General features: G+C 39.8%; 1 protein-coding gene across 4 annotated transcripts in view; it reads right to left on the reverse strand.

The window, feature by feature from the left end:
• The window catches only part of SULF1 (sulfatase 1), a 101,759-nt gene that overhangs the window by 14,071 nt on the left and 60,560 nt on the right, over positions 1–27,128 (reverse strand). For all 4 annotated transcript variants that reach the window (XM_030505162.1, XM_030505181.1, XM_030505172.1 and 1 more), the window contains 6 exons: positions 18,190–18,340; positions 17,009–17,184; positions 16,315–16,443; positions 15,991–16,047; positions 14,858–14,987; positions 1,299–1,515 (listed from right to left, as the gene is read on the reverse strand). In XM_030505162.1, the coding sequence (XP_030361022.1) occupies positions 1,299–1,515; positions 14,858–14,987; positions 15,991–16,047; positions 16,315–16,443; positions 17,009–17,184; positions 18,190–18,340 (860 nt within the window). The remainder of the gene's footprint in view (positions 1–1,298; positions 1,516–14,857; positions 14,988–15,990; positions 16,048–16,314; positions 16,444–17,008; positions 17,185–18,189; positions 18,341–27,128) is intronic.

Below are 27,128 nucleotides of genomic sequence, written 5' to 3' on the forward strand. Positions count from 1 at the left end.
CACCTCTTTCCAAGATGTCTTTCCAAGGTACACGCCAAGTACTTTGAAAATGTCACTTAGGGGAACATTCCCCTAAGCAGCCTGTGACATGCAGACTTTTCAGCAGAGGTCTGCCTGCACATGCTGTGAGGTTCCTTAGATCATACTAAACAAATGGAAAAAATTATAGCAAGGCAGCATTTAGTCTGAACAATGAGACAACTCAAGACAGACAATATTGTGGTTGAACATACAAAGAATACCAGGAATTCTTGTTCACATCCAGAGTGGGGGAGGCTTTAAATCAGGAAATATTTGGAATTATACTGGCATTATTTTCTTATTTCACAGACATCTGTGCAGCATCTTTTAAATTTTGCATTTCTCATACGACTTCACTATCTTCCTGATTTAAAGACCTGTCTTTATTTCGTTCCCCATCTAGTATTCTATATAGAGAGCAGGAGAATACAGGCTGCTCTTGAACAATAAGTCTGAAATCCGGCTCTGCTTGTATTGCTGTAGCTGCAGAACTTCATCACTGGGCAGAGAGAAGAAAATACTTGTTCCATTTAAAATAACGGCTTTTTAAAATAGGCTTCTTTTGTAGAAATCGTTAGAAATAAATCCTGTCCTAAAAGCTGCTTGTACATTCCGTTCAGCTCACGCTCCACTAGAGGACACTGCTACCTCACTCGTGTCCCCGCCGGATTGTTGCAGCTGAGCAGTATTTCAGTGAGAGGGCAGCCGCAGCACTGCAGTGCTTCATGTAAAAGATGTCTCTGGGGTATCACCAAGCAGAGTGTGAATTCAGTGTTAACGATGCAAAAAACCCTTGCACTGGCCATCTTGACGTGTAACGGTACCGATTCACCCGCAGGTGCCACCGGGTTGTCATGCCCGAGCAGCGCGATAGGTGGCACCAGAGCAACATCATCATCATCATCATCACCATCATCGCTGCCACCACCACTGCCATCACTGCCACTACCGCCACCACTACTGGCATCATTACCACCATCACTGCCACCACCATCACTACCGCCACCACCACCATTGTTGCCATCACCACCTCCATCATCACCACTACTTCCACCACCACAACCACCACCACCAGCCTAAACACTATTCACTGTGATCCAAAGAACAAATATTATTATTACTACTATTATTATTGTTATTACCGAGGCAATTATGTAGAACCTGACAGCCAACTACAGATGTATTCATTAGACACAGAGGTGAAAGCAAGGGTATACCGACAAGCCACCTCCCCCTGCTCTTTGCCTCACAGTCCAAGAGAGCAGATTAACACTTACTTTGCGCATTAGGATTTCTCAAGAACTGTCTCTGATTTTTTCTTTGGGTCCTGCTGTTCCGGTAATCAGTGTCTCCACAGTTGCAGTCTTTGTCTTTACTGCTGTATCCCCGGGACTGTATGCTGCGGGTCCTTTTTCTGATGGCAAGCATGTCGCTAGATACCTTACACTTGTGAATTCGAAGTTTGCCAGAAGCATCCTCTGTGCACTGCCACTTCTGTGAGAGAGAGAAACAAAGATGATTTCCCAGCAGCCTTCCAAACCCCTGCTACTTTCAGGTGGATTATAAAACAAGACTGGCAAATTTCTTTAAAAATTAAGCAGTCCCTTAAATAACAAGCTGAGAAGAGAAGCATTTTAAGGACTAAATTCACTCACACTCTTCTCAACATCTCTCTCATGCTAGGCAAACATAAGCTTGAATGAAATCACTGCAAATCTGCATAAGAAAATACAACCGAGCCAAAAAAGATATATAAATCAAGAGTATCTAGACTAAACACATCCCTGAAAGGAGCAAGTAAAAAGTCTTAATTTACTGAGCCAGGGAGTACAGCTGTCAGGGCTGTTTTCACCAACTCTTTTATTTCTTTGAAAAAACAAACTTTTTCTCTTTGTTCTGTGAGTTGGAATTTCTAACATGGTTCAGGGGAAAATTAAAAACCCCCACAGATGAAGAAGAACTGGTTTAATTGTAGAGTTCCTTGGAAAGCGAAGAACAAATTGTGGGTGTGATTTGTAGAAAAATACATAAACCACTAGCAACACGTAATTTATTACCTTTCCAGTGGCCAGAATTAGGACTTGCACCCTAAGACATGCCCCTGCAAACCATGCCACTCAGACTTGCAAACATTGCTGGCTCTTTATATTTTACATGAGAAGGGAAAAGCCTGAGAGCACGATACCCCTAGCCAGCCTCCCTATGCCCAGCAGGCACAAGCAAGGGGAAGAACCTTAGGGACAGCAAACAAATAAATTAGCTTGAATAAACTCCTTTGGATACCAAAGTCTTGAGATTTGTTTCAGACTTGGGAGGGAAAGGTGCAGTCTGGAAGGAGTACCTGCAAAAGGCATTGGACAGATGCTGAATATCAGAGCAACTGTGGAAGAATGAGATGAAACAGAGCTTTTTTCAGCTTGTCTGCACAGTATCTGTCTGACTTGATTATCAATACCACTGAACCAGATGGAAGATTCCAGGTGGATTTTTCCAGTGGATCCCACTGTCTTCACATTTCAAATTAAAAAGCAACTGGGACTTTCATTTCCTTCCCATACTGAACTGCCTTAAAAAAGCCGAATATAATTTTTTTTTAAACATGGCTAGGTGCTGCCAGACCAGAGCTCCTTTGCCTGTGCCCAGAGCTTGCCATATACAGCACTCATAACACCCTACACAAGCTAAGAAGCCTGTGAAGTTTTTAAGTCAGTTGTAGCCTGAATAATGAAACAGAGAACTAGAAATAGCTATGCTTACTTATAATTTTAATACAACTGTAGACGACTATTACCCAGTGAGTTTTGTTCACTTTTGTTCACATCTTTAGCCCAAATGACCAGAGTCTGTATACAAAGCACTTAAATTTGGCTGGATAGTGTAGAGAACAAAACTTGTTAATGTTACTGATAACTGGAAACTTCTAGTTGCAGTTTCAGCTCTTTCCCTATAATGTGTCATTTTTTGGTTCCCATGACTGAATATCGTAGCTTTCTCATGCCTCATTAATAATAGCAAGACAGCTAGATGCTGGCCCTAATGGAGTCCCCAACTTAATTTTTGAAATTGATGCTAATATCGGAGCATACTAAGGGCTGCTCTGGACTGTTTTCAGGGTGCTGTCAAGCTGCCTGAAAAAGGAAGAAAGAAAACTAAGCCGCAGGTATATTTGCTGACCTGATAACCCAAGGAGTGAGCTGATGTGGCTCTGAACTGCAGCACTGTGAGAGCACTCTCTGTCCTAACATGTGGGCTGAGTTAAAAGACGGATCAAGTGCTGCCCGTGGATTGGCATGATTGATCCCAGAACAGTAAACCATGTGTAAAAGGCCATAGACTTGCACAAGTCTGATGGCTGCCTGGGAAATCACATTCATGCCTGGACTTCCAGTGTAAACATACACCTACAAGTGACAGGGTGACTTTCTACAAGTAAGGGTGCCTGAGAGCTATAACACTTTGCAGGATTTCATTCTGCAACAGCATGTGCACTCTTCCTACCACAGCAAGAGAAGATTGTTACAGGATAAGAACTGACTGCACCACTATATTTCCTGTGCTTATTAGGTACATGTTACATTTATAAACATATGCCACTAGTTTTTAATGAGGCTCAAAAGCACCATTTTAAAGTAAAATAAGTATTGTCTTTGTCTAACACTAATTATAGCAAGTGGTTCCAGGAGTGGCTTCAGTAGCCATTTAGATCATTTTCAACAGTATAATGACTAACACTGAAACAAGACTCTGTGTGTCTAGTACAAGCCAATAATAGTTCTCTATTTAAAACAGGGATTAAATGTGATTCAGTGATTTAGTTACTTTTTCTTTTTTTTTTTTTTTTTAATTTTACTTTAAAAGATGTCATTATAAAGGTGCTTCAGAGTTCTAAGATGGAATTTTTAGACTAACTTTCCTGAATCTTTGCCCATGTCAGTGTAATCGGGCACTGAGCATGCATTATGCAGTAAGTCATAATGGTGCTTCTGCACATCTTTAGACCTATAAAATGCATTAATGCACATAAAAGAAGGTTCTGGCTGATGCACTGCCCCTTCCTCTTCTCTGTTTTCTACCTTCTCTCCAGCTATGAATACCAAAATATTGTTTAAAGTCCAGGACTCAAATAAAAATTTAGGTTTGATTATTGGGTCCCCATTTCTCCATCAATTAAAAAAAACATTGGCACATACACAAATTGAATATGTCTTCATTAAATTTTAATTTGTATATGTTTTCTTATTTTCCCCATGTTTATCTTCCTTCTTCACAAGATACCTAAGCCCATCTAACAATTCACTGTTGCCATAGGAATATGGGATAGTTCTTGCTTCTGGCTGCATGTTGACTGCACTGATTTAGTCTCTCCTCAGTAAGAGAAAAGGGGACTAACTCAGAAATAAAAAAACCCCAAAATGAACAGTAGAGAAAAAGCAGGACCCTGCCATTTGGCTGCAAAAAGCTGTTATATCATTTCAGTCATGTTGTGAAACTTAACCTGTGTCTGCCTTTTTCCTGTCATTGACTCATCATCTCCTTCTTTCGCCTCATTTCATCACCTACCCTCCAGCAACTATTTCCCTCTCACCTCAGTTCCTCACCTTCATTTTTCCTTCTGCCTCAATTTAACTTCATAGGGCAAGCAAAATGTGGAAGAGGATACCCCTCTTCCTCCTTGCCCCAGCAGCAAACTGCAGAGGCAGCTCAGGAGATGTTAATGTGTAAAAGGACTAAGCATCTGCGAGGAGTGGCCGAAGACTTTGGGTTTGTCTAGTTTGAGAAAAAGAGGCTAAGCGGCAACCTCATTGCTCTCTACAGCTTCCTGAGGAGAGGAAGTGGAGAGGGAGGTGCAGATCTCTTCTCCCTGGAATCCAGTGATAGGACATGGGAATGGTTAAAAGCTGCACTAAGGGAAGTTTAGACTGGACATTAGGAAGCATTCTTTATTAAGAGAGTGGTCAAACACTGGAACAGGCTTCCCAGAGAGGTGATCAATGCCGCATGCCCCAAGCCTGCCAGTGTTTAAGAGGCATTTGGACAGTGCCCTTAATAACAGACTTTAACTTCTGGTCAGCCCTGAAGCGGTCAGGCAGTTGGACTAGATGACTGTTGTATGTCCCTTCCAACTGAACTTTCTGCTCTACTCTGCTCTGCTCCTATCCTATCCTGTCCTGTCCTGTCCTGTCCTATCCTGTCCTATTCTGTCATTCAGAAGCTTGGGACGCTTTAATCTCTGTCAAGCCTGAAGCTCAAACATGTAAGTACATGTGCCTACCCCTCGCTGGGGAGGCAAGCACCAGACTGCAGCAGGACTGCAGCAGGAGCTTTTCCTTGGACAATGTCATCTGCATGACGCATTTTCTTCTGTGGTTTGCCCTTATAAAGTCATTTCAAAGGCAAAGAGGAACAAATGGGCTCGTTAAAATGGTATTGTTTGTACTTGGTTGCTTTGCATTGCTATTGGCATGCTTCCAGTTGCGACTTACTGCTACATGAGCAAGACAACAGCAAATGACTTCATAACTACCTTGGGTCTTGATTTCCTGGTATTAATCAGTTTGTGTCACAGCCTTAAAATTTAGTAAGTCTATTTCATTACTGAATATAATTAAGACATAAAATATACATTTGGCATGGATCATTGTGATGTGCTACTTAAGCAGGATTTCAAATCAACTTTGTTTAGTTAATAGGTTGTGACAGCTTTGAGAGAGTTGCTGCCCCCTTATATACAGCGAAGTTAATTAGACAGTTCATGAAAGGTGTCTTAACAGTAGGCAAGCTAAGGGTTTCTATGAAATGCAATTACTGGGTATTTGCAGTAGACACTTCAGTGTTAAACATCTTGTCAGATTTTATCACAAAGCTATGAAACCCTGAAAAACATGCAACCGGAAATATAACACAGCCACAATATTTTTACAGGTGCTTTTTCATTTTGGTAATGTATGACTGACTTTGAGTATTATTGCTCAGCCTAGCGACTGTTAAGATAAGGCATGAAAAGGAAGACTTCATGAATTTAAACATGTCCTCAATATCTCATTTCCCTTTTTTCCTGTTTTGAAAGGTATGATCTAAATTGTAAAACAGTTTAGATGAAAATACCATTGTGGGTTGTGTATGTTTGTATCATTTTCCTCTATTAGCAGTAACCAGATCTGGGTGAATGTCAGGGGACCTGATGAGATAATACTGGTAAGGGAGTCTGGTTTAGGGCTGTGCTACTGCAATAAGAACCAAATCCTGGTTTTGCTTTCTCTGTGCCATTCAAAGAGGCCATGTCACACAGCACATTGAAAAGTGCCCTATAATTATTTGGCTATGGTAAATAGTTCAGAGTAGCAGCAGTTTATTTCTGCTGACCTGAATACTGAGAAATGTTTACGGGCTAAGGCCATGTCCTCTACACATTCCCGCAGAGCAGTCATGAATCCTGATCCTCACTGAGGCTCCTAAATGCTTCTGCAAATATTAATTTGTGTTGTTACATCTCAGCAGCATTTGAACATTGCACGAGAGTGCAGCTGTTTAACACGGATGGTGTGCCAGGTTTGCTCAGCGAATCTGGAATTGCTGCATTTTTGTGGAACAAAAATCTCCTTCTTCATTTTAGAACTGGGTTGACACTGCCCATAAGGGCAGATCCCAATTTTTGCACCACTCCCTCATGACTGCACCAGCGTCTACTGAATTGTGCACAGTTCTAGAGTCTACTGACATGAATATATTCAAAGATGGCTATTTATATACAGCCTTACTTCTTGAGAAAGTGTTTCTGAAAAGTGCAATGGTCGAAGGTTCAACAGATAAGAAAGCAATTTGTCCTGTAAGAACTGATGTAATATAAGGGGAAAAGTATGACAGTCATTAGAAATACATTCAGTTAAATCCACAGTTACATGACGGAACTGGAGGAAAAAAAGAATGAAGAAAATAATCACTGTATAACAGAAATAACTATGAAAATTGCCAATTTTGAGCTACAATGTTTAAGAAATAGAAGAAAGAGAAAATAGCCTAGGAAGTTTATAGACTACACAATTTTGCATTCTTGATTCATAGACAAGATTTATTTTAAGTGTCACAGTTATAGCAGTTCTATAGCTATAAAAAATGCACAGGCTGCATTGTCAGCTCTAAAAGTGTAGGCACTTAAGCCAAGGCATCAAATATTTCACCTCCGTAGCATTCTCTACCAAATCTGTCAGCTTGTCTGAAGTTACAACTCAACATCAACAGACTTCAATTATCATCCAATAAATGTCCATTCTCAGGTGCAAACAAATAGGAGCCAATGCAAAGGATAAATTTAGCCTTTCAGTTATAAATAGCAATACCAATAATAATCCATTACTATTTGGTTATATATATTTAATTTACAGAGGACTTAGTTTATATTATATTTCACTGGATACTTTAAAACAGAAAACATGTAAGAAAAGAAACTCAAATGAGTACTACAGAAGTGCTTAAAATGATTCTTGTGTAACCTATGTTTTCTGTCTAAACATTTCTGGTACATAAAATTGCTTTTAAAAGTGCCATTCTACCATTTCTGTTAAAGAACGTTGATAAGATAGTGGTAAAAATGTGAACACAGTTGCGCATCCAATGAAACTAGTGATCTTCCTAGACTGTAATACTTCTGGATTTTATCCAGAATGGAGCTGGTATTTCAGATTAAGAATTGCTTAAATATGAAGAATTGTCAAATCCGGAAAGAGCTGCCTTCTGTTTAATAGGAAATTTAAATATTTAGGCTGAAATGTGAAATATTTAGGCTGAAATATGAAATGCCATGCTTTGAAGGATTATTTTTAGAGATAAAGGACCTTATCTTCGTATTTGGTTTTAAGTCATAAACAGAGTGGTATTTTAAAAAGGGATATCATAATTCTGGCAATTCCTATGAATTCTTGAGCAACTAAGTTGCAGGCATGTTTCTGTCAACTATGAGGGATGACTCTGCAGCGCCTCAAGTGAGCAATAGCTGCAAGAGCTGTTCATGAAAGCACTGAAGTATGTACTTAGTTTTAAGCATGACTGGTCCCAAACACATACGCTTCCAGTTAAGCCTCTGTGTAGATGGTCTGCTAAATTATGACTAAGAAAACGTGGTATCAATGAGCAGACGGCAAAGAAGAGCCAGCTTTGAATCGATGTTCTGGTAAAACAGGTTGGCCACCAGTGCCTTTTGACTCCTGCAAGCATCAGGAGGTTGTTCTGAAACTGGGAGGATCTATGAGTGATGTTTATAAGCTATATCACAACTTTAGCTGGGTTTTAGTGGGTGCTTGGGGTCTGGCTGTCAGTGGCTGGCCTGCCATCTGACACTTCTGGCCAGCTATTACCGGCTTATGTGTTTTTATTCATACTCCACAGCTGGTCATAAAGCTGACCTTTACAAATGTATGGTCTGGGATATTTATTTTATGAAAACATAGATACTTGAGCCAAACCAGACTACACCTAATAAGCCTCATTCTAATTTCCTTTACAATATTATCTGTAAGCTGATTGATGGCAAGTGTTCTTTTAACATTACAAATAGACATGCTTTCAACTGAATGCTGATATGATAATGTGATAAATATGAATATGAACAATAAAATTAAATCCTTATGCTAGATTTTTAAATGGCGAAGGATATGTGAGAAAAAAGAGGTATGTACAGATGACATAACATGCTCTTTGGATCAGAGCCAGAAGAACCTTGCACATTTGCCACAGAGCTGATGCTTGGATTCAGCAACATGTCTCCAGTGACTACCTGTAAAGCCTTAAATCACTGTAAAATACATTGAGACTTAATTCACTAAAATCCCACTGTGCTGTTTTCAGGCATATTCTCCAAACGGAACATTATTTCTTTAGGGAGTTTTGGGGATACACTTCCACAGGAGGAAACACAATATTCTGCATTTCTAAAGCTGAAGTGTGTGAAAAAAGAGCATGAGGAAGGTTAGCAGCTACAGCATTATACCTGTCTAGTTCAGTTTGAGTTCATGGGTATGCATGTCATACAAACACAGGCAGCATGACACATTTTTCCATTCTGCCCACTGTCAGTGCACGTTGGAGCTGGCAGCAGACCACAGATCTTTACAAGTTTCAGACCTTTGCTGTTCAGAAACTGGCAGGTAGTGCTCAGCAGATGGTAGGAGATGTATGCCCATAAAATAAATAGACCTGCGTCTGGGTTTGGTTTCTGAGTCATCCAACCTAAGAGCTGAAATGTTAAACACAAAGCTTCACAGTCCTCATTTTGGGCGGGTTGCTTTTTTTCCCCCTATTGGGAAAATTTTAAAATAAAGTTGTAGGTTGTGTAGTTTTTGCAAGAGGATAAAAATGCATGTTTGGCTACGGATTTGAAACTGATTATAAATAATGGATAGAACAGTACACTGGAGGCACCCGGCCTATCGGTCACAAGACTGTGAAAGGTAACTGCTATCTGGGAAACAGCGTTAAGTCCCAGAAGTAAAAATTATGCCTCAGGAAAATTTTTTATGACTCAGACTGGTGGAGAGAAGGAGAATAGATACTTAGGAATCAACTGATTAATTACATGTTTAGGTAAGAGAAGGAGAAATAGAAAGTATAAATGAAAACACAGTTAACATGCTTTTGTTTGATATTTGCTAATTATCCAGGAGAATTTCATGGGTGAGAAGATGGAGTGAGTTCAACAAAAATAACTGCCAGAAGATTTAAGAGCAGCTTCCCTCTAAACCTCCTGAACTAACATATATTCTCATCTCAGGTTATTTCAGTGGGAATCTAAGAGGAGATTTGTGTTACGATAAGGTTGCATTAATCCAGAGAAACATTTGTTCACATGCTATTATTTCTGCTGTATCGGAAAATTAAAGAAGTTTTAGTTAAAACAGCATCAATTGTTTCCCATTTTAAAACAACAGCGAGGGAAGCAATGTTACAGATGAGTAGATACTTCTGTACTGTGTAGCTTATTACAGTAAAGCTTAGAGGGGAAAAATGTACCACTGAAACATAAAAAAAACTCCTGCAAACAATTTAATGTTAAACCCCATCAACAGTCACTACTAAACCAACAGGGTTCAATCAGGTGACCTCAGTAAGTTACACCACATAAACCGGTGACAAATTTGGCATATAAACTATGAAGGAAAACTCCCGTTCCCATCATAATTTCTAGAGCACTCTGCAATGTGAAGGAGGGACCGCAAAGGAAACTTCTACCCTGCCCCATGCCCCAAAGCTGAGCAGAGAGCCCACCCTGCTGCTGTTCCCTTCGCAGGGGGAGTGAACCTGGACTGGGTGGGATGGGACTGGCTGTACTGTGGGTGAGTGCAGGTCAACAGCTGGGTCAGGGCGGGAGCTGAAGTCTAGTCTGTAAGCAAATACAGCATGGGCAGGTGACCCATAACTCACAAGATGGACAAGACTAATAGCACTTCCCAAGTTATGAAGCAGAGGAGGAAGGAAAAACTGTGAAATCCTCAAGCCCAGGTATTAAGCAAGCAAAAATTAAGAGCATGTGCAATTGCTCGAAGGAACATCTGGAGGTCATTTAGACCAACTCCTCCTCAAAGAAGGAACAACATTATTAGGTTTGAAAATATCCCTGGATGGACATTCCACAGCCTCTTTGGGCTCCAGTGCCTAATCACTCTTACAGTAACATTTTTTTTCCACACACCTAGTCAGACTTTCCCTTGCTGCTACTTGTCTGTTGCTGATACACGTTTTGCTGAGCACCTTCCAGAAGTGCTTGGCTCTGTCTTCTCTCTAATTAGCCATTAGTTGAAGAAAGCAACTAGATTCCCCTTTTGCCTTCCGTTCTGCTGGCTAAACAAAGCTCTGCCTCTCCTCAGTACTTCCTCACCACCTCTGAGGTCCTCCACTGGACTTGCTCCAGCTTACCAAAGTCCCTCTGCTAACAGAGGTCCCAGCCTGAATGCAGCACTCCAGCTGCAGCCCACAAGGACCAAGGAGAGGCAAGTGCTCACTTCCCATGACCTGTTAGCTGTTGTCTTGCTAATGCAGTTCAGCAGGCACAGTCCTCACCTCCACGAGGGCTCACTTCTGACCCAAGTTAATGACTGCTTAAACATAACTCAAAAGTGAACATATCCATGCAGTTGTACCCATCTCATTTCTGATATGTTCTCATGGAGGGGAGTGAACTTTGGGAAACTGTCCTCCTGTAAAGGGGATGATGAAAAAATAGCTAGCGGAGAGTGCTCTGCAATGGAAGTGATGCAATCTGTCAACAGTGCTAAAAAAAGTACATAAAAAAAAAATCACAGTGAAAATAGTTTAACTCAGTTTTGCATATGCATTTTATACCTATTTTTTCTTAATGAAACAAAATTTTATTTATTTAGTTATTCTGGTCACTCCAAAGCCTGGCTGATTTGCAGCTAAATGTAATCCGTAATCTAAATTTCCTGTATCTTTTTGGCAAACAGTCATTTAGAACTTGGAATAATGATAGCAATTATACAGAGGTTTAATATTTCCTTTTTTTCCACTTTTTATGTTTACCTACTTTCAGATAGACACTGAACATAGAAAAAAATTAAATTTCAAAACCTTTAATTTAAAAATGTCTTTACTACGCTAGCGGGGTTTTTTTCTTCCTTTTTTTTTTTTTATTTATTTAGAAGTTACTTATTAAATAGAAAATAAGCTGAAGCAATTATGAGTACCACATCCCTGGAGATTTTAAAACTAGTAGGTCTCAGGATCACATCTCATTTTAATACAGGAAAAACAAATTTTCTTGTTTTTCAACTTCCACTTGTGTTCTCCATTTCAAATGTACTCGACATTGACTAAAGTAAATTAAATTGCAGATCAAGCTCTAAATGTACTAGACAGTACGTTGGTGTATTAATTCCCCAAATGCTTAATTTAGTTCCATACCTTTAGCAGCTACTTCCCACAGACCAGTAATTTCACTATTTAAAAATCTGTCAGCAATCACTCATTCTGTGAAGGTAATTTTAATTTAAGTGATGTTAACTGCAACTGGTTAGAGTAAATGTAGGCAGTATTATAAACCACCATAATTAAAATGAAGATTTTTTTATATATATTTTCACCTATGTAATTGAAATTAAAGAAACTAATCTCATAAGACAAAATGAAGTTAAAAGACCCACCTAACGATATTTCCTCTTTCTCTTTTCCAAGAAGTGCAAAATGACTAAGGGAAATGTGCTGGAGGAACATCATAGTAAACTATGATGCCTCATACTACACACTGGAAATCATCTGGGCTAAAGTAAAATTATTTGGCTTATTAACTTCTAATTTTCTTTAAGAACTTTTTTACATGGAAAAAATCCTGTGGACACTTCTTTCACACTGCAGTGCCTCACTGAAGTTCATGTTATTCCAATGTTGCTTTTTAAATTCACACCCTTCCTATTCATAGAATCACAGAATCATAGTATGGTTTGGGTTGGAAGGGACCTTAAAGCTCATCTAGTTCCAATCCCCCTGCCATGGGCGGGGACACCTTCCACTAGGCCAGGTTGCTCAAAGTCCCATCCAACCTGACCTATTCTACTTTGACTTCCCTGTGAGCACCTCATGTAGTCCATCCTTGACAAAGAAACTACCCTTGCTTCTCAAGGCTGCTGCAGGAGCAAACAGGGCAGGAGAAGTGGCTCCATTCATCATGGGTTGAACAAATCCAGAGGATGCTTTATCACCCCTCATGATGCTCTGTCTCTGATGGGACATTCCTGTAGACATGTTTAACTTCAGCGTCCCCACAGGAATCCTTCAGGATATTAGAAGTATCGGGGCAACTTTGATCTCTTTGCTTAAGAAAATAATTTGTGTACACCAATGGCTGGGTCTGAAAATTGGTCTTAAAGAGATCAGTTCAGCCCTGTCCTTCATTCAACTGTGAGGAACAGCTGCTGGGATCTACGCAGCCAATACATCTTCTGCACTTAAAGGACCTCAATGAGAGTTTGTAGGTGCATGAGCCACTACCAAACTCCATGGCTCTCATACGCTCCTTGCTGGCTCAAGGCCTTCTCCTTCCTTTGATCAAACAGGATTCACCAATACGGGATGGAAAGACAAGTCTACCACAGTGGGCTGGGAACAGGGCTGTGAGCAGTGTTTCCTACTGCTTCAGGTGTGATATCTGGTCAGGACACTTAACTTCTTCTATTCACATGTGGAAAAATAAAGTCATTCAAAACCTGGGTTTTGGCATAAGAGGTAATAAATATAAGAAATAATTGCAAAGAAAATATTTTGGTATTTTAAAACTAAACATTTTAGCATCTAACAGTCTAAATGGACTCCATTGATCTCCTTTAGTTTTATAAAATATGCAGTTTTTCAAATTTAATCTCTGTTTACAATGGCAGTGTTTAAACTCCTGAAAACTTTGCCCTTGGGTGAGACTGTGATATTGTGTATACCCCTCCAAAAGTGGCCGCGTTTAAGGAGCATGTGTGAGCTGAGAGCCGTGGCAGAGGACCTGACTGAGGATATGCCAGCCAAAACATATTCCAGTCCAATCTGGGATTAACTGAGATTCACTGTAACACTACACTCCAACGAACAAGAAGGGGAAAGGTAGGGACAGAGTATTTCTCTAAGTGAGCGAGCTATCCCCAGCACCATCAGGTTTGCTGTGAAGAGATCTACCTGCTCTGGGCGAAGCACTATGGGTGGCTGCAGATGGAAGTGGAGCACAGTAAATGCTTTATGCCCCCGTTCAAAACAGTTTACCAATATTTCAGTGCCAGGCTTACAGCTGGCTGCAGTGATCTGAGCAAACATCTGAGGGAAAGGCACAAGCGCCTGCCTGGGAGAAATCAGCTCACACTCCAGTGGGGAGGTGTGCGGGGATGGGGACGGAGGGGGAGGATGGCAGGGCAGGCACGAGCCGCTGCCTGGGGCCCCCAGCATGTGCTTGGTTGTAGGTAGTGTCAGTGGGAAGGCATACACAGCTCCATTACACATCCCCCCAGTAAATTCATCTTCATATGTTAACATAGATATAGCATTAATTCAGAACGGATTGAAGAGAATTGGAGACCGACTCACTTTTTCTTAATCTAGCTCCCTCCCTGTATATGCATTACAGAGCTGCAGGTGTAAGCATAGCAGTCAGGGGTGCAGTAACTTCTGGTTTTATGAGCAGGCAACTAGACTTCTGCATCAGAGTCAGGCGTTATACTGAAATCGTTAAGGCTACAAGAAGAAAAAGTGAGGCTTCGGTATGGATATCACTGTAATATCACAGTATATCCTTACTGTGATATTACAGGATATCACAGTAATCCTTACTGTGACCTTATACTGCAAGTGTATCTGAGCAAGGGGGCCTTCTATTAAAGGTGTTTCAATAAGTAATAAGGTATGATGATTACCAAGTGAGTTGTCCACTCTACCCAGCAAATGAAATCATGTGTAACCATAGAACTAACCAGTTTGCTTCAGCAATTCTGAATTAGCTCAATGAGTACAAGCTTTCACTACTCAAAAATTATATTATTTATAATTATCACTGAATTATCTTGCATATTGAGTTATACACTGAATGAAATTAAAATCAGTCATCTCATGTTATATTTGAGCATGGGAATTTTACCATAAGCCCTGTACTGAGACAGCAAACTATGGACCAGCCCTCCAACACCTCAAATTGGACCACTGTTAGAACAATTTGTATCTGGTTTTCTTTGCTCTGACGGTATTGAGAAGAAGAGTCTTTTAGCTACCCTCCAAATGCATATTCTTTGAATTCTTTTGACAAATAGTGAAAAATATGTATTTCTCTGTGGCACCAAGAAGACTGCAGTTGCTTGTGGCTTACCTGTCCTGGTTGTTCACAGGCTGTCTGGTATCTTGCTTGTTGGCATAATTCTTTTACTCTCTCATATTTTGGCAGCTGATTAGACTGCTGTGTGTTTTTGTTGGATTCTTCCTTTTTGCGTAGAAATTTGCTTTAAAAAAAATGAAGTTGAATATTTTAGATACATTCTTCTAAACTCTGGAGATAATGAATTTAACTGGAAAAGCAAAGCCACTTGAAGATTTTATGTCTTCTCAGGTTAAAAACCCAACACATTTCTGTTACTGACCTTCAAGGCAGATCATGTAGTGAAAAAAAAGGCTCAGGTGATTTTCTGGAAATTACCCAAAGAGAAATATGAGCTGCTGAAATATGTCTAAAAGTGATACAGTTCAGCACCATTCATACATAAATGGATGTTCTTTCACAAAACAAAACATATTGAATCAGTACTCGCCTGGCTGAAAAGCCAGCTGAAGACACTACAGGGCTCCCATACTCATTCAGCTTTAGCTTGGCTATATCTTATACATTACAATGTGTCTTATATACACCATTTTGTATTACATCAGCCAAAGTTTCCATAGTCTGTAAAGCCATAAATTGCCAGGAGGAAATTGCTGTAAAATTTTTACCCAGAGAAAATTTTCACAGCAGTAATTGGCAAGGTGAGAATAAAGAGTGTAAAGAGGTATCAGTGAAACAAGGAGCAGTTATAGATCTCATTTACACATAAGTCTTTTCTTAGCTAGAACAAAAACGAAGAATGCTTTGGATATGTGTTAGAAAATACAAAACTACTTGATAAAAGGATTCTGCTGCATTTGAAACAGAGATTTTGTAAGAAAATGAGTCAGCTAACGAGACATAAATGGGCATAAGTACAATGTTAGAGAAAGAAGAGGTACAAGCTAAGAAAGTCACCAGAAAAGCATGCTTTCAAATTTCTTCAGAGGTAGAGATTTGGGAGCACAGCAACTTTCAAAGCCAGTGATGGGAAACTAGGAAACAAGTCAGGCCTGTAAGTTTGCTTGCAAAATTTACTACTTTGCTGACCATAAAAAGGAAGAGGAGGGAGCAGAAAGGAAAGCATGTACAGGAGAATGTTCCCAGCAGGCAGGCTGTCCCAAAACTCTCTCACCCCTAATAATTACCCTCTTTCCACCAGAAACGTGTCACGCCAAATTTTGGTTTTCTTGTTTGTTCGAAACCTGAAAGCAAAATAATAATATTTACTGCTGACACCTATGTTTAGCACTGCCAATGTTAACAATTTATTTTTGAAAAAAACACCTCTCCACTTATATATACACCAACAATTTTATAGATGTGCTATTTAAGAGACTCTTCCAATGCAAAAGCTGTGGTCATTACCATGACACAGCTCATTTTTCACAGAATCTCTTTTTCCACAGTTGTTGATTTACTTAGGTGTTTGCTTCCAAAGTGGCTAAAAAAAATATAACACTGGTACTCACCTGTTTCCTGGTCTCTCCAAGTCCAGAAGCTTTAGGACAGATTTGCCATCCATATCTGGAGGCGTGTCAAGTCCTGCTATATCCAGAATTGTTGGAGCAAGATCAATATTCAGAACTATCTGAGGCACTCTGCAAATCAACAGAAAAGGACATAGTTGTTATATGTTCAATATGCAACTCTTCACATTCTCTTGGAAATAGAATGGTAATTAATGTTTATCAGGGCTTTGAAGATGTAAAGCTCTACAGAAGTGCTAAGTTTAAAAAATCCCCTTTGAAGTGTACAACTCAGAATGACAGGCCAGTACTGCAGACTGTCATCACAAAGAAAAAGCTAAGCCCAATAAAACATAGAGGAGCAGTAGCCACGCTACTCTTATCTCACTGACAACGAGGGCATGAAGCTATCCATTCTGCTAAACCAGAAGGTGCGCAATAAAGATGAGCACCTACTTTTTAAAAGCAAAACCCAAAGCCTAATCCTATAGGAGCACACATCATTTATACAATTTTCTCTTCTGCATTGTAACTTAATAATATGCAAAATGAAAGGCATACATCTTTATAAGACTCATTGTTCTGCAAAAATATGTCATCCTTTATGAAATGAAACTACACAAAGCAATAATTACGTGCTCTTAAAAACATTTTACATTAGATTCAACAGCTGTGCTAGAGAAATAAGAGAACGTACACTGATCCTGGCTCTACACTTGGACCACGAATAAAGAAAGGAACTCGAATATCAAAGTCATACGGCATTGACTTCCCCTTGACCAGTCCGAACTGCCCGATATGGTAACCATGGTCAGCAGTGTAAATAATGTAGGTATTCTCCAGTTCTCCCATCTCTGCAAGCATTTGATATAACTGCAACACAGCACAGGAAAAATTCTGAATTTAATGTAGCAAAACAAGTTTTGCGCATAATCACGTATAGCCATCATTTTACTCCCTTAAATTTACAGAACCAAATACGGCCTCGATGAAGTTGTTGAAATGGTCATTCTTGGGATGCACACTTTTATGCCTCGTCTTTACTGTGCTGCCAAAAATATCAACTTACATGTTTAATTTCACATTTGTCAGATGGGAAAATTAAACAGGTCTGGAAAATTAGAGTAGCAAAATATGGTAATACTGGTGAAGTTGCATTATTATGTCTAAAAGTCATTGTGTACTCAAACACAGCTTGGGAAAAAAGACTGCTACAGCTTTAGGGCAAATGGTACTTAGATTTGATTTACTGTGTTAGTCTACAACTTTCTCATTCCTTACAGTTGCGGGCTTGGGAAAAGGCTGTAAATTTTTATTAAAGTTTAAAGAAATCTCTCTGGGGGAAGATCTTTGGTCATGGTGCTTGATTTTGGAACAAAAAGTCATGCAAAGTACACCTAATAGTTTGTGTATCATGTTACCTATAATTAGCTGTACGCTGCATTGCCTAACTTCTGCAAACACTAGCAGACTGACACCTGAGTTGCTGTGATTTGCCAGTTCCCAGATTTCAGATGAAGGACGAACTGTGAAGGGAGTGTATGAAATGAATAGAAGTTGTCATATGCGCACCTGTGTCTATCCACATGTACATGCAGATAATGCATCTTCTGTTAATACCAGGCTTTATATTAGGCCCAGTGACTTTTCCCTTTAAAAAAATCATCAGTTTATCCACTCAGCAATTAAAAGAAACAAGCAAGGAGCTTGGCACTATGTTGCAGAGAACCAGAATTCATTTCTACTAGGGATATGTGGAGTAATTCTTTGTAGCCCAAAGTCTTTTCCCAGGCTGTGGTTGGTGAAGGTAAAGAAAGAATTAGTTTAATTTTGTTACCAACTAGTAAGTTTGCATTCACAGCAGTTTCTTGAACTCACTCTTTCCATAGAATCGTCAACAGACATCAGGGTCTGAAGCCTTTTGCGTTGCAAGACGTTTGTAAACTCCATGTGGATAGGCAGCATGGGCCCTGTGTACTGCATGATCCAGTGCTTATCCATATTTGGTGCATAGTTATAGCTGGGAGTGCTGGGAGGAAAAGAAAGGATCACAGGCATCAGGGGAAGGTGGAACTTCTCTAACACAGGAATAGCCAACAAACAGTTAAACCACAGACTCCATGTTGTATCTGGTATTTCCAATGTCAAATATCACCAAACATCACTTCAGTGGTTTCCAAGCTTCATTGATTCATACATCACTTCCTCAAAATTTTTAACCACTTGCTTTCTGAGCCTTCTTTCAGGCTCAAAGACCACTACCACATCCATGTTAATATCTGGGATATGCCCAAATGTATTTCTCAAAGGAATGTGTAATCATTAAAAATGCTTATCTGAATAGTGCATCTCATGATGACAAGCAGAAAAATGAAGGAAAGTCAGAGATCAAAGATGACTACTTCCCCTTTGTACTAAGGTAAACTGTCCTGATCTTCCAGCGGGGAAATCACCTTTATATTAGCACAAGTTAGACAAAAGTCACAAGGTAGATATTTTCCTGACAGATAAAGAAATTTAGTAGTCAGTTCTAAAGAACAGCAACACTGGTCTTATCGGGGAGCTGAGAAAGTGCTGCAGCCAGTGATGTTGGCCCCAGACCCACGTTCAGTCTCCAAGACTTTCCCTTGGCCCTCACCTGAGCTATGTCTCAGCAAAGCCCAAAGATGTGCAAATTCCATTCATACCAAAATAACATTTATTTATACACTGAATACTGTTGAAGTGTTATTTTTTCAATGTGAGCGCAAACCACAGTGCATTACCAGCATAACATGAACTATGATAACAAGATTGAACTAATACCACTAATGATACTATAGTACTAAGAAGTATGATGCAGAGTCCTACTGAAGCGAAGAATAATGCTTTAGGAGTTTGCGCAAACATCAAAGGAAGATTTAAGAGAGGTGTTCTATCCACAGCCAGTGAATTTTTGAAGGATATCAGATAAGAAACAAGAATCCATTTGCAGATATATCATCTCTGAAGAAAAGGTACTGCAAAAAATATGCCAAGTAATTTTGCTGTATAGATATGCACGGTACAAAAGCTCTCCATCAATCTTGTTTTTATATCTAGCATACACGACAACTTAAAGGTGAAAAGAAATCAAACAAAAACATGTCCTGTAACAGTTTCATCTATGTATGAGCATTTTCCTTCTCTAAAAGTTGCAGAATCTAGGCTTTGCCATTTTGATGTTCTCTGGGTTTCATTTTTTCCCCATTTCTAATATACTGCAGTACATGATAGAGGTATTGCAGAATTACCTTTGAAAAATAAACATAAATAGAAAATGAAAAAATGCTGTTGTGTGAATTAATTTGATTTCTACAATTCTCTCAATTTATAACAAAAATTCAATTCAATATTGATTTACTGTTTAGATACTGATAATTCTAACACGTGCACTACCCAAAGGTACATTTTCCCCACATAAATGTTTATGTGTAGTTGTCTTTTCATAAGAGGTAGCATGGAGCACTGTCAGAACATTGTATATTGATAACTCAAAGTCACACCTTTGACCAGTCCTTCATTTAGCTTTCATTTTTCTTGTCATGGTTGTATATGACCACAGTATGGTGGAAGCAGTTCATTTCAGTGAAGCAGCTGATTTTACTTTATCAGCTATCGCATGCATAACTTATAACTATATAAGGATAAAAGTCAGCTGAATGGCCAAAATAATAGACTGATAGTCAACTGTAATAATTTAATGGAGTCCACATTTTAATTGGAGATAATTTTTGAAAATTTAGGTAGAATTTGAGAAATATGTGTCTCTAGTACATACAGCTAGTTTTGACTAACCTATTTAACCATTAGCCTCAGGGTAAAACAAAAGTGAGGCAGTAGTACCACAGGATTTGTGAACTTTTGCTTCATGTTCAAGGCCAGGTTGGACGGAGCCTTGGGCGACATGGTCTAGTGTGAGGCGTCCCTGCCCATGGCAGGGGGGTTGGAAAAATATGATCTTAAGGTCCTTTCCAACCCTAACTATTGTATGATTTTATGATTCTATATTAAGAAGTATGGAAAAGTTAGATCCCTACATAGCAAAGACAAACATAAACTACTACTGCTTTTCTGCTGGGAAGTCTTTTATTTCAGGTTGAAAAGTAAAAATTTTTGACATTTCCCATGGTTAAAATCTAATTTTTAAAAGGGATGTTTCTACTACCACAAAATTAATGAAATTGAGCCCAGGAGCACAGCCCTCTAGGTTGCTGGCTAGCCAGCAGCCCTAGCAGATGGACCAATGGAGCCCTAGACCTTGAAGCAGGAAGTCTTCAGAGTTTTGATCACCTATCCGGTATTAAACACATTGACAGTGCAAACTATCCTGTTTCTTTGGAATTTTGTCATACAAGATGTTTTCCCATGAAAACATCTTTGATTAATCAGCATTTTCCAGCAAAAGCCTAGGGTATTTTCAGTGGCCTCCCGAGTGTGCCTGCCACAGAGGGATGAGGTGGCTGTGAGCTGTGCTCAGCCGGCAGCGCCGTGGCAGCCTGCCACTGTGCCAGGAAGGAGAGCCAGCTGTTGAAGCAATCTCAGGTCTCACGTTCCCAGGCCATTGTGAGAAGCCTCCTCCACATAATGGATAGTCTCTAAAAGCAGCACTGAAGGGTTTAGCAGGGCAGTTAAAACCTTTCACAGGCACTTTCCAAATGCATTTTGAATTTTCTTGGTGAGAAATGCAGTAGGCAGAGAGTGAGCAGAATTTTCCTCCAAGACACTTCAAGGAACAGGACCTTCTGAGAAATATCAGTGCCAGTGGCTGATGGAGAAATGTGAAACAGGGGTCCAAAGTAGAGAAGAAAGAGTACTAAGGAAGAGACAGAAAGGAATCCAGATCATCCAGATCATCCAGTTCCCTCCATACCCCTGTTTGTTGTGCCTTGCAAAAATCCAGCAGAACAGCACTACTTGCCAGGCACAAGTTCTGACATTGCCTTCAGATCTGTCTGCCTTTTTGTGTGTAAAAGAAACAAACAAGCCCAACAGAAGTGAATTCTGGGGAGAATATTCCTGATTTCTGAAAACCTTTCCAAGGAAACAGACATATTCCCCGTCAGTGATAACTGTTTATCACAACATTTTTTTCTTGAAGCAGTTGGAGATATCAACTAAATGTTCAACTGTTAGAAGCCCTTGAAAGTCATCACGGCACAGTCTGTCACTGTTTCTATTCTTCCATTTTTGGGAACGGCTTTACTCTGTACTGACAAGTAACACGGACAGCTACATTTCCTTGATTCCTCTTTGCACTGGGAATATGAGATTGAAAATATCAATCATCTACCTGGACTTGTGCAAAGCATTTGACACTGTCCCGCATGACATCCTTGTCTCTAAATTGGAGAGATATCAATTTGATAGATGGACCACTCAGTGGATAAAGAACTGGCTGGATGGCCGCACACAAAGAGTTGTGGTAAACGGGTCGATGTCCAGTTGGAAAACAGTAATGAGTGGTGTCCCTCAGGGGTTGGTGTTGGGACCTGTCTTGTTCAACATCTTTGTTGGTGCCACGGACAGTGGGATTGAGTGCGCCCTCAGCAAGTTTGCTGATGACACCAAGCTGTGTGGTTCAGTTGATACGTGGAGGGAAGGGATGCCATCCAGAGGGACCTTGACATGCTTGTGAGGTGGGCTGATGCCAACCTTATGAAGTTTAACCAAGCCAAGTGCAAAGTCCTACACCTGGGTCGGGGCAATCCCAGGCACTGCTACAGGTTGGGCAGAGAAGAGATTCAGAGCAGCCCTGCAGAGAAGGACTTGGGGGTGTTGGTTGACGAGAAGCTTAACATGAGCCGGCAGTGTGCACTTGCAGCCCAGAAAGCCAACCGTATCCTGGGCTGCATCAAAAGAAACATGACCAGCAGGTCGAAGGAGGTGATCCTGCCCCTCTACTCTGCTCTCTGAGACCCCACTTGGAGTATTGTGTACAGTTCTGGTGTCCTCAACATAAAAAGGACATGGAGCTGTTGAAGCAAGTCCAGAGGAAGGCCACGAGGATGATAAGGAGGCAGCAGCACCTCCCGTATGAAGACAGGCTGAGAAAGTTGGGGCTGTTCAGCCTGGAGAAGAGAAGGCTGCGTGGAGACCTCAGAGCAGCCATCCAGTATCTGAAGGGGGCCTACAAGGATGCTGGGGAGGGACTCTTCCTTAGGGACTGTAGTGGTAGGACAAGGGGTAATGGCTTCAAACTTAAACAGGGGAAGTTTAGATTAGATATAAGGAAGAAGTTCTTTACAGTGAGGGTGGTGAGGCAGGGAGGTTGTGAATGCCCAGGGAGGTTGTGAATGCTCCATCCCTGGCGGTATTCAAGGCCAGGTTGGACAGAGCCTTGGGTGACATGGTTTAGTGCAAGGTGTCCCTGCCCATGGCAGGGAGTTGGAACTAGATGATCTTGAAGTCCTTTCCAACCCTAACGATTCTATGATTCTATGATTCTATATGTTCTGTGTCTTCTATTGTCTCTTCTTAGTCATGAAGGTTATCTTGTCTAGAGCACATTTTGCTGATCCACGATTAGCAGACAATGCCGGGTACCCCATTATTTTCAGGTTGTCCATGGCCTCTAAGTCTGGCAAGGAGCTACTGCTCACCTGCCTTTTGGTCTTTGCTGGCTGCCCTGAATAGCTCTCAGATGCTGCCCCAGAGTGCAGTTTCTGATTTCAAGGTCATTCTTGCCAGTTAATCAGAAAATAGTAAAGCACTTATAATTCTGACTGCGTGCCCGGAGACTTACTGAGAGTTCATTTTACATGTTACAAAAATAGACACATGAAAAAGTGCTCCACTTCATGTAAATCTGTCCTAAAAACATACTACACGAATATTAAATCCGTAGAGAGGGTAAGGACTGAGAGAGCAAATGATTAATTTACCAAGAAGGTATAGTATTTATCATGCATGCAGGCTATACTAGCTTGGACAAATCTAGATCGCTCAGTTGCTCACTTACATTTGTCCAACACATACGGTGCGGAACTTACTACACAGAGACTTCATGAAACTCCATGACTGGGCAGGATGCTGGAACGTGTCAGGTTCATAAAATTTCAAATTGATGCCCTTAGTTTAACTAACAAAAAAAAAATCCAAATACTTAACCATAACAAATGCTGAACCCAATCAGGCACTTTCCCATAAACACGTGCTCAGTATGATAACAATAAGTAAACCCTGAGATTTCATAATCATTCACCTATGTGAATAAATTTACAGAGAAATCATCCCATTTTATGTGTACATTTGCAAAAACCAAAAAAGCAAATTAGTATTAGCCTTCTCTAGGCCTTAGATTACAGTCTCCTCAGGAAAGTGATAACTTGTGGTTTGGGTTCTGTTAGCACTTAATGTCTCTGCATCGATGTGCATTTTTTTGTTCATGCTACATCATGGAAATTGCACTCCCTGTCTATTGACCACCTGTTAAACTTCAACAGGAAAGCCCACAGTGGTGATATTAGGTGTTCTGTAGGTATATGGAAGGAGTAAATATCTGTGAGCGCTAGCGCACTTTTGTATTTAAAAAAAGATTCACCATGAGATCTATCATTTGTTTACCTGTAAGCAGCTATTCAGATAGATAATTAAAGTTATAATGAGAGGAAAGCAATTATATTAGCATTCAGCTTTGTGGCCTGAATCCAAAAGGCCTCAATACCCTTTAGTTACATGAACAATCAGCATTTCATATCACACATTTTAATTACTCTTACTGACAACATATTTGTTTTTAAATTTTAACTTCAAAATAGACAATGCATCTTTTTTAGCTTCTAAGGTATCACAGTAACTTTGAGTTAGACAAGAAACAAAAAAACCTCAACAACACAAAAGAATGGCTGTTTGTACTGGAGGACCTATTGAAATGGGGTCCTCAAATAGCAAACCATTCAGAAAGGACTTACACTATCTTCTACTAGTAACTAAACTGCTTTTTGCGTGATATTCTATGAATCAAATGGAATACAGTCCTTCTGCAAACCATCATTACAAAAAGATATTTTACAAGTTCAGCAAAGAATGTGAGATTCGGCTTGGCTAATTCTGTTTACACAGTTGTGGTATCTGTGTGGAAAAGAAATAAAGAAAAGTACAGCATGTTTTAAAAGCTCCCAGAATTCAGTGTAACTTTCAATTAACATTTGTTTTCTAAAAATTTGATCTAAATATACACATATCCCTTACAGATGGGTTAATGTGGAAAGAAACAGGGATGTGTACAAACATTTGTTCAATTGTTCACACTAAAAATCTGTGTTTGCCTCTATTTACAATCTCCTAATTCCCTCCTGTTTCTATTCAACAAAGAAAATTCTGCTAACAAAAATACTGCCTAAAAATGTTGGTTTTGAATAATTCCATAGAGCTCTTGGGGGTTTTTATCTCAAAAGTGCTTGGCTAATCTTCTGTTTGGATTGGGAGTCCTCCAGTTAGTGAAAATAATACAGTACTTATACACACCAGGAACATTTTCATTTCATAAAAATAAAAGTCAACAAAACTTTAAAATAACAGCCATGGTAAAACTCACTGTGAAAATTAATTGTTTTTATACAAAATTAACATCTATATCAGTCTTTGAAATATGATTAGCAAACATTGCATTAGTGATCATGTTTCTTCAGAAAAAGTGTAAAGAACAAAGGAAGCAAATCCTTTGTTTCCAAGAAAAGTAGACTTCCAGGCTTAGACAATGTTCTTGGAAAGCAGGAAGCCTTGGTTCTAGGCAGAATTAAAAGTCAAAAAGACATGACCAGTGGCATGGTCAGTATTAATGTGAAATTGAATTTCATCATTCTTGGTCTATTTTGCTGCCTTTTAGAAGGCGAATCTTTCAAATCCAGGGATATTTATATATCTGGGGATGTGAGGTATGAAAGTTTCACTCCTGAAGTGTAAACAACTGCTATATTTCACAATAAAGAAGAAAAAAAAGTTGTTACCTGTTAAATATAACACCTTTTTATTTTAGGAAAAAATATCTGTTGCTGCTGCAGAAGTTAATTGTGTAACTAGAACCTTACTGTATTTCTGTATCACACTATTTCTTCTAGTCCTGTACAGCCACACCAGCAATGATGTGTGTGATTATTTTGATCATTAATCTCCAAGTTGGGAGTCCAAGTAGGCCTCAGGCCAGCAGTGACAAGACACACTGACATGTCAAGATTTATTACTGATTCAAATGTATGATCCCACTCTAATGGGTAAGTGTCCACATTACAAGAAATACTATCATGACTGGCAGATGTGAGACTCAGACCCAGTGATTAGAAGACACCCTGAATGCAGCCATCTCACAGCCCAAATTCACAGTTAAGACTCTGAATGGGGATGCAGAGGTGTAACAGCATTGCTCTGCATGCTTCACTGCTGCACAGTGCTACTGCCAGACCTGGTCAACCAGCACCCTTTATAGTATCTTTAACTGGAAATACAAAGCTCTGCCTCTCGTATTATCTACCTTTTCTCACATTAGCTTGGGAAGCTTTCCAGTCTCTTCCAATATACCATTTCTAGCTGCTCCTCCTTAGATTTTCAGCTTGGCAATAGTATAGCTTCCAGGTAGTCATAAAGTCTGGCTGCCAGTCCCCCTGCCAGCCCAAGGATCTTTAACTCAGCACAGCCATCAGTGTTTCAGATTTCCATTTTTTACATTCTTCAGTAACCCTGCCTCCCGCAGATTTTTGCTTCTAATGTTTGTTTACTTCACAGCTTATAAACAGCGTAGGTCTGATTCACAGTTCCCCCAAGACTGGTTCACACTGGAAGGTAAAGGGAAGTGAAAGTGCCAGAGGCCCTGAACATAACTGAGAATTCAGGCTTTCATTAGACCTTCCTTTTGGGTCAGAGCTTTCCTGGTCAGCTGTCTGATAGAACAAGATTGCCCTGTAACAGCTGCCAGGGACACCTAGAGAGCCATCTCTTGTGTCATAACTTCATATTTAGCAATATTTCTAAAGGTCTACCAACCCCACTCCCCCACAGATGATGTTCATTACCACGGCAAAAATCTATGTATTGCTTTCATCTGGTACATCTTCTCAAGTCCCATTTTCTTACACAGAAATGACTTCTAGAGCCACGGCTAGAGTACATACATTAGTATGATTTCTTTTCAGAAAATATATCACTCATTATGGTGATAGTAGGCAGGACAGATTTTCAGAAATATTTTTAGGTGTTACAAATAGGACATATTTAAGGTGGGAGAGTGAGAGGGACAACAGATGCTTAAAAACAGTAGAGTGTCTGCTGCTTCCAGGATGATATAGTCTGTGTTTCATGTTAAACTGGAGCTAATGAGAATTAACAGGAATCACTTAAAATTAATGATTAAGCAGTGTATACATCATTACCTTTCTTGTCCTTGCAAGACTCTTCATGCCACTTAAGCAGGGTGTTTTTGCTGAGGAGGACAGGACTGTAAGGTAACAATGGTTTGTAATTCTTCCTTTTCTTTTTGTCTTTGATGATTTTCCATAAATCTTATGGACTTTGTGCTGCTTTCATTTGATTTTCTTCTTTCCAGATTAAGTGGGGAAATGAGATCAACAGACACCCACATTTGAGGGCAGAACTCTCGCTGAACTGGAGTATTTCCTGCTGTGGCTGCTCCTCTTTTCATATGGGCAAGTGGAAAACTTCTTCTAAACAAATTTTTTGGTTTGTGTTTTGGTTTTGGTTTGGTTTGGTTTGGTTTTTTTTTTTTAATTTATAAAAGCAATATTTCAATCAAATGACAGGTACTTTACCAGCAAAGAAACATCACGTAATTCAAGGGTCTGCAT

Source organism: Strigops habroptila, chromosome 1 (genome assembly GCF_004027225.2).
Source record: "Strigops habroptila isolate Jane chromosome 1, bStrHab1.2.pri, whole genome shotgun sequence".
Taxonomy (NCBI): Eukaryota; Metazoa; Chordata; class Aves; order Psittaciformes; family Psittacidae; genus Strigops; species Strigops habroptila.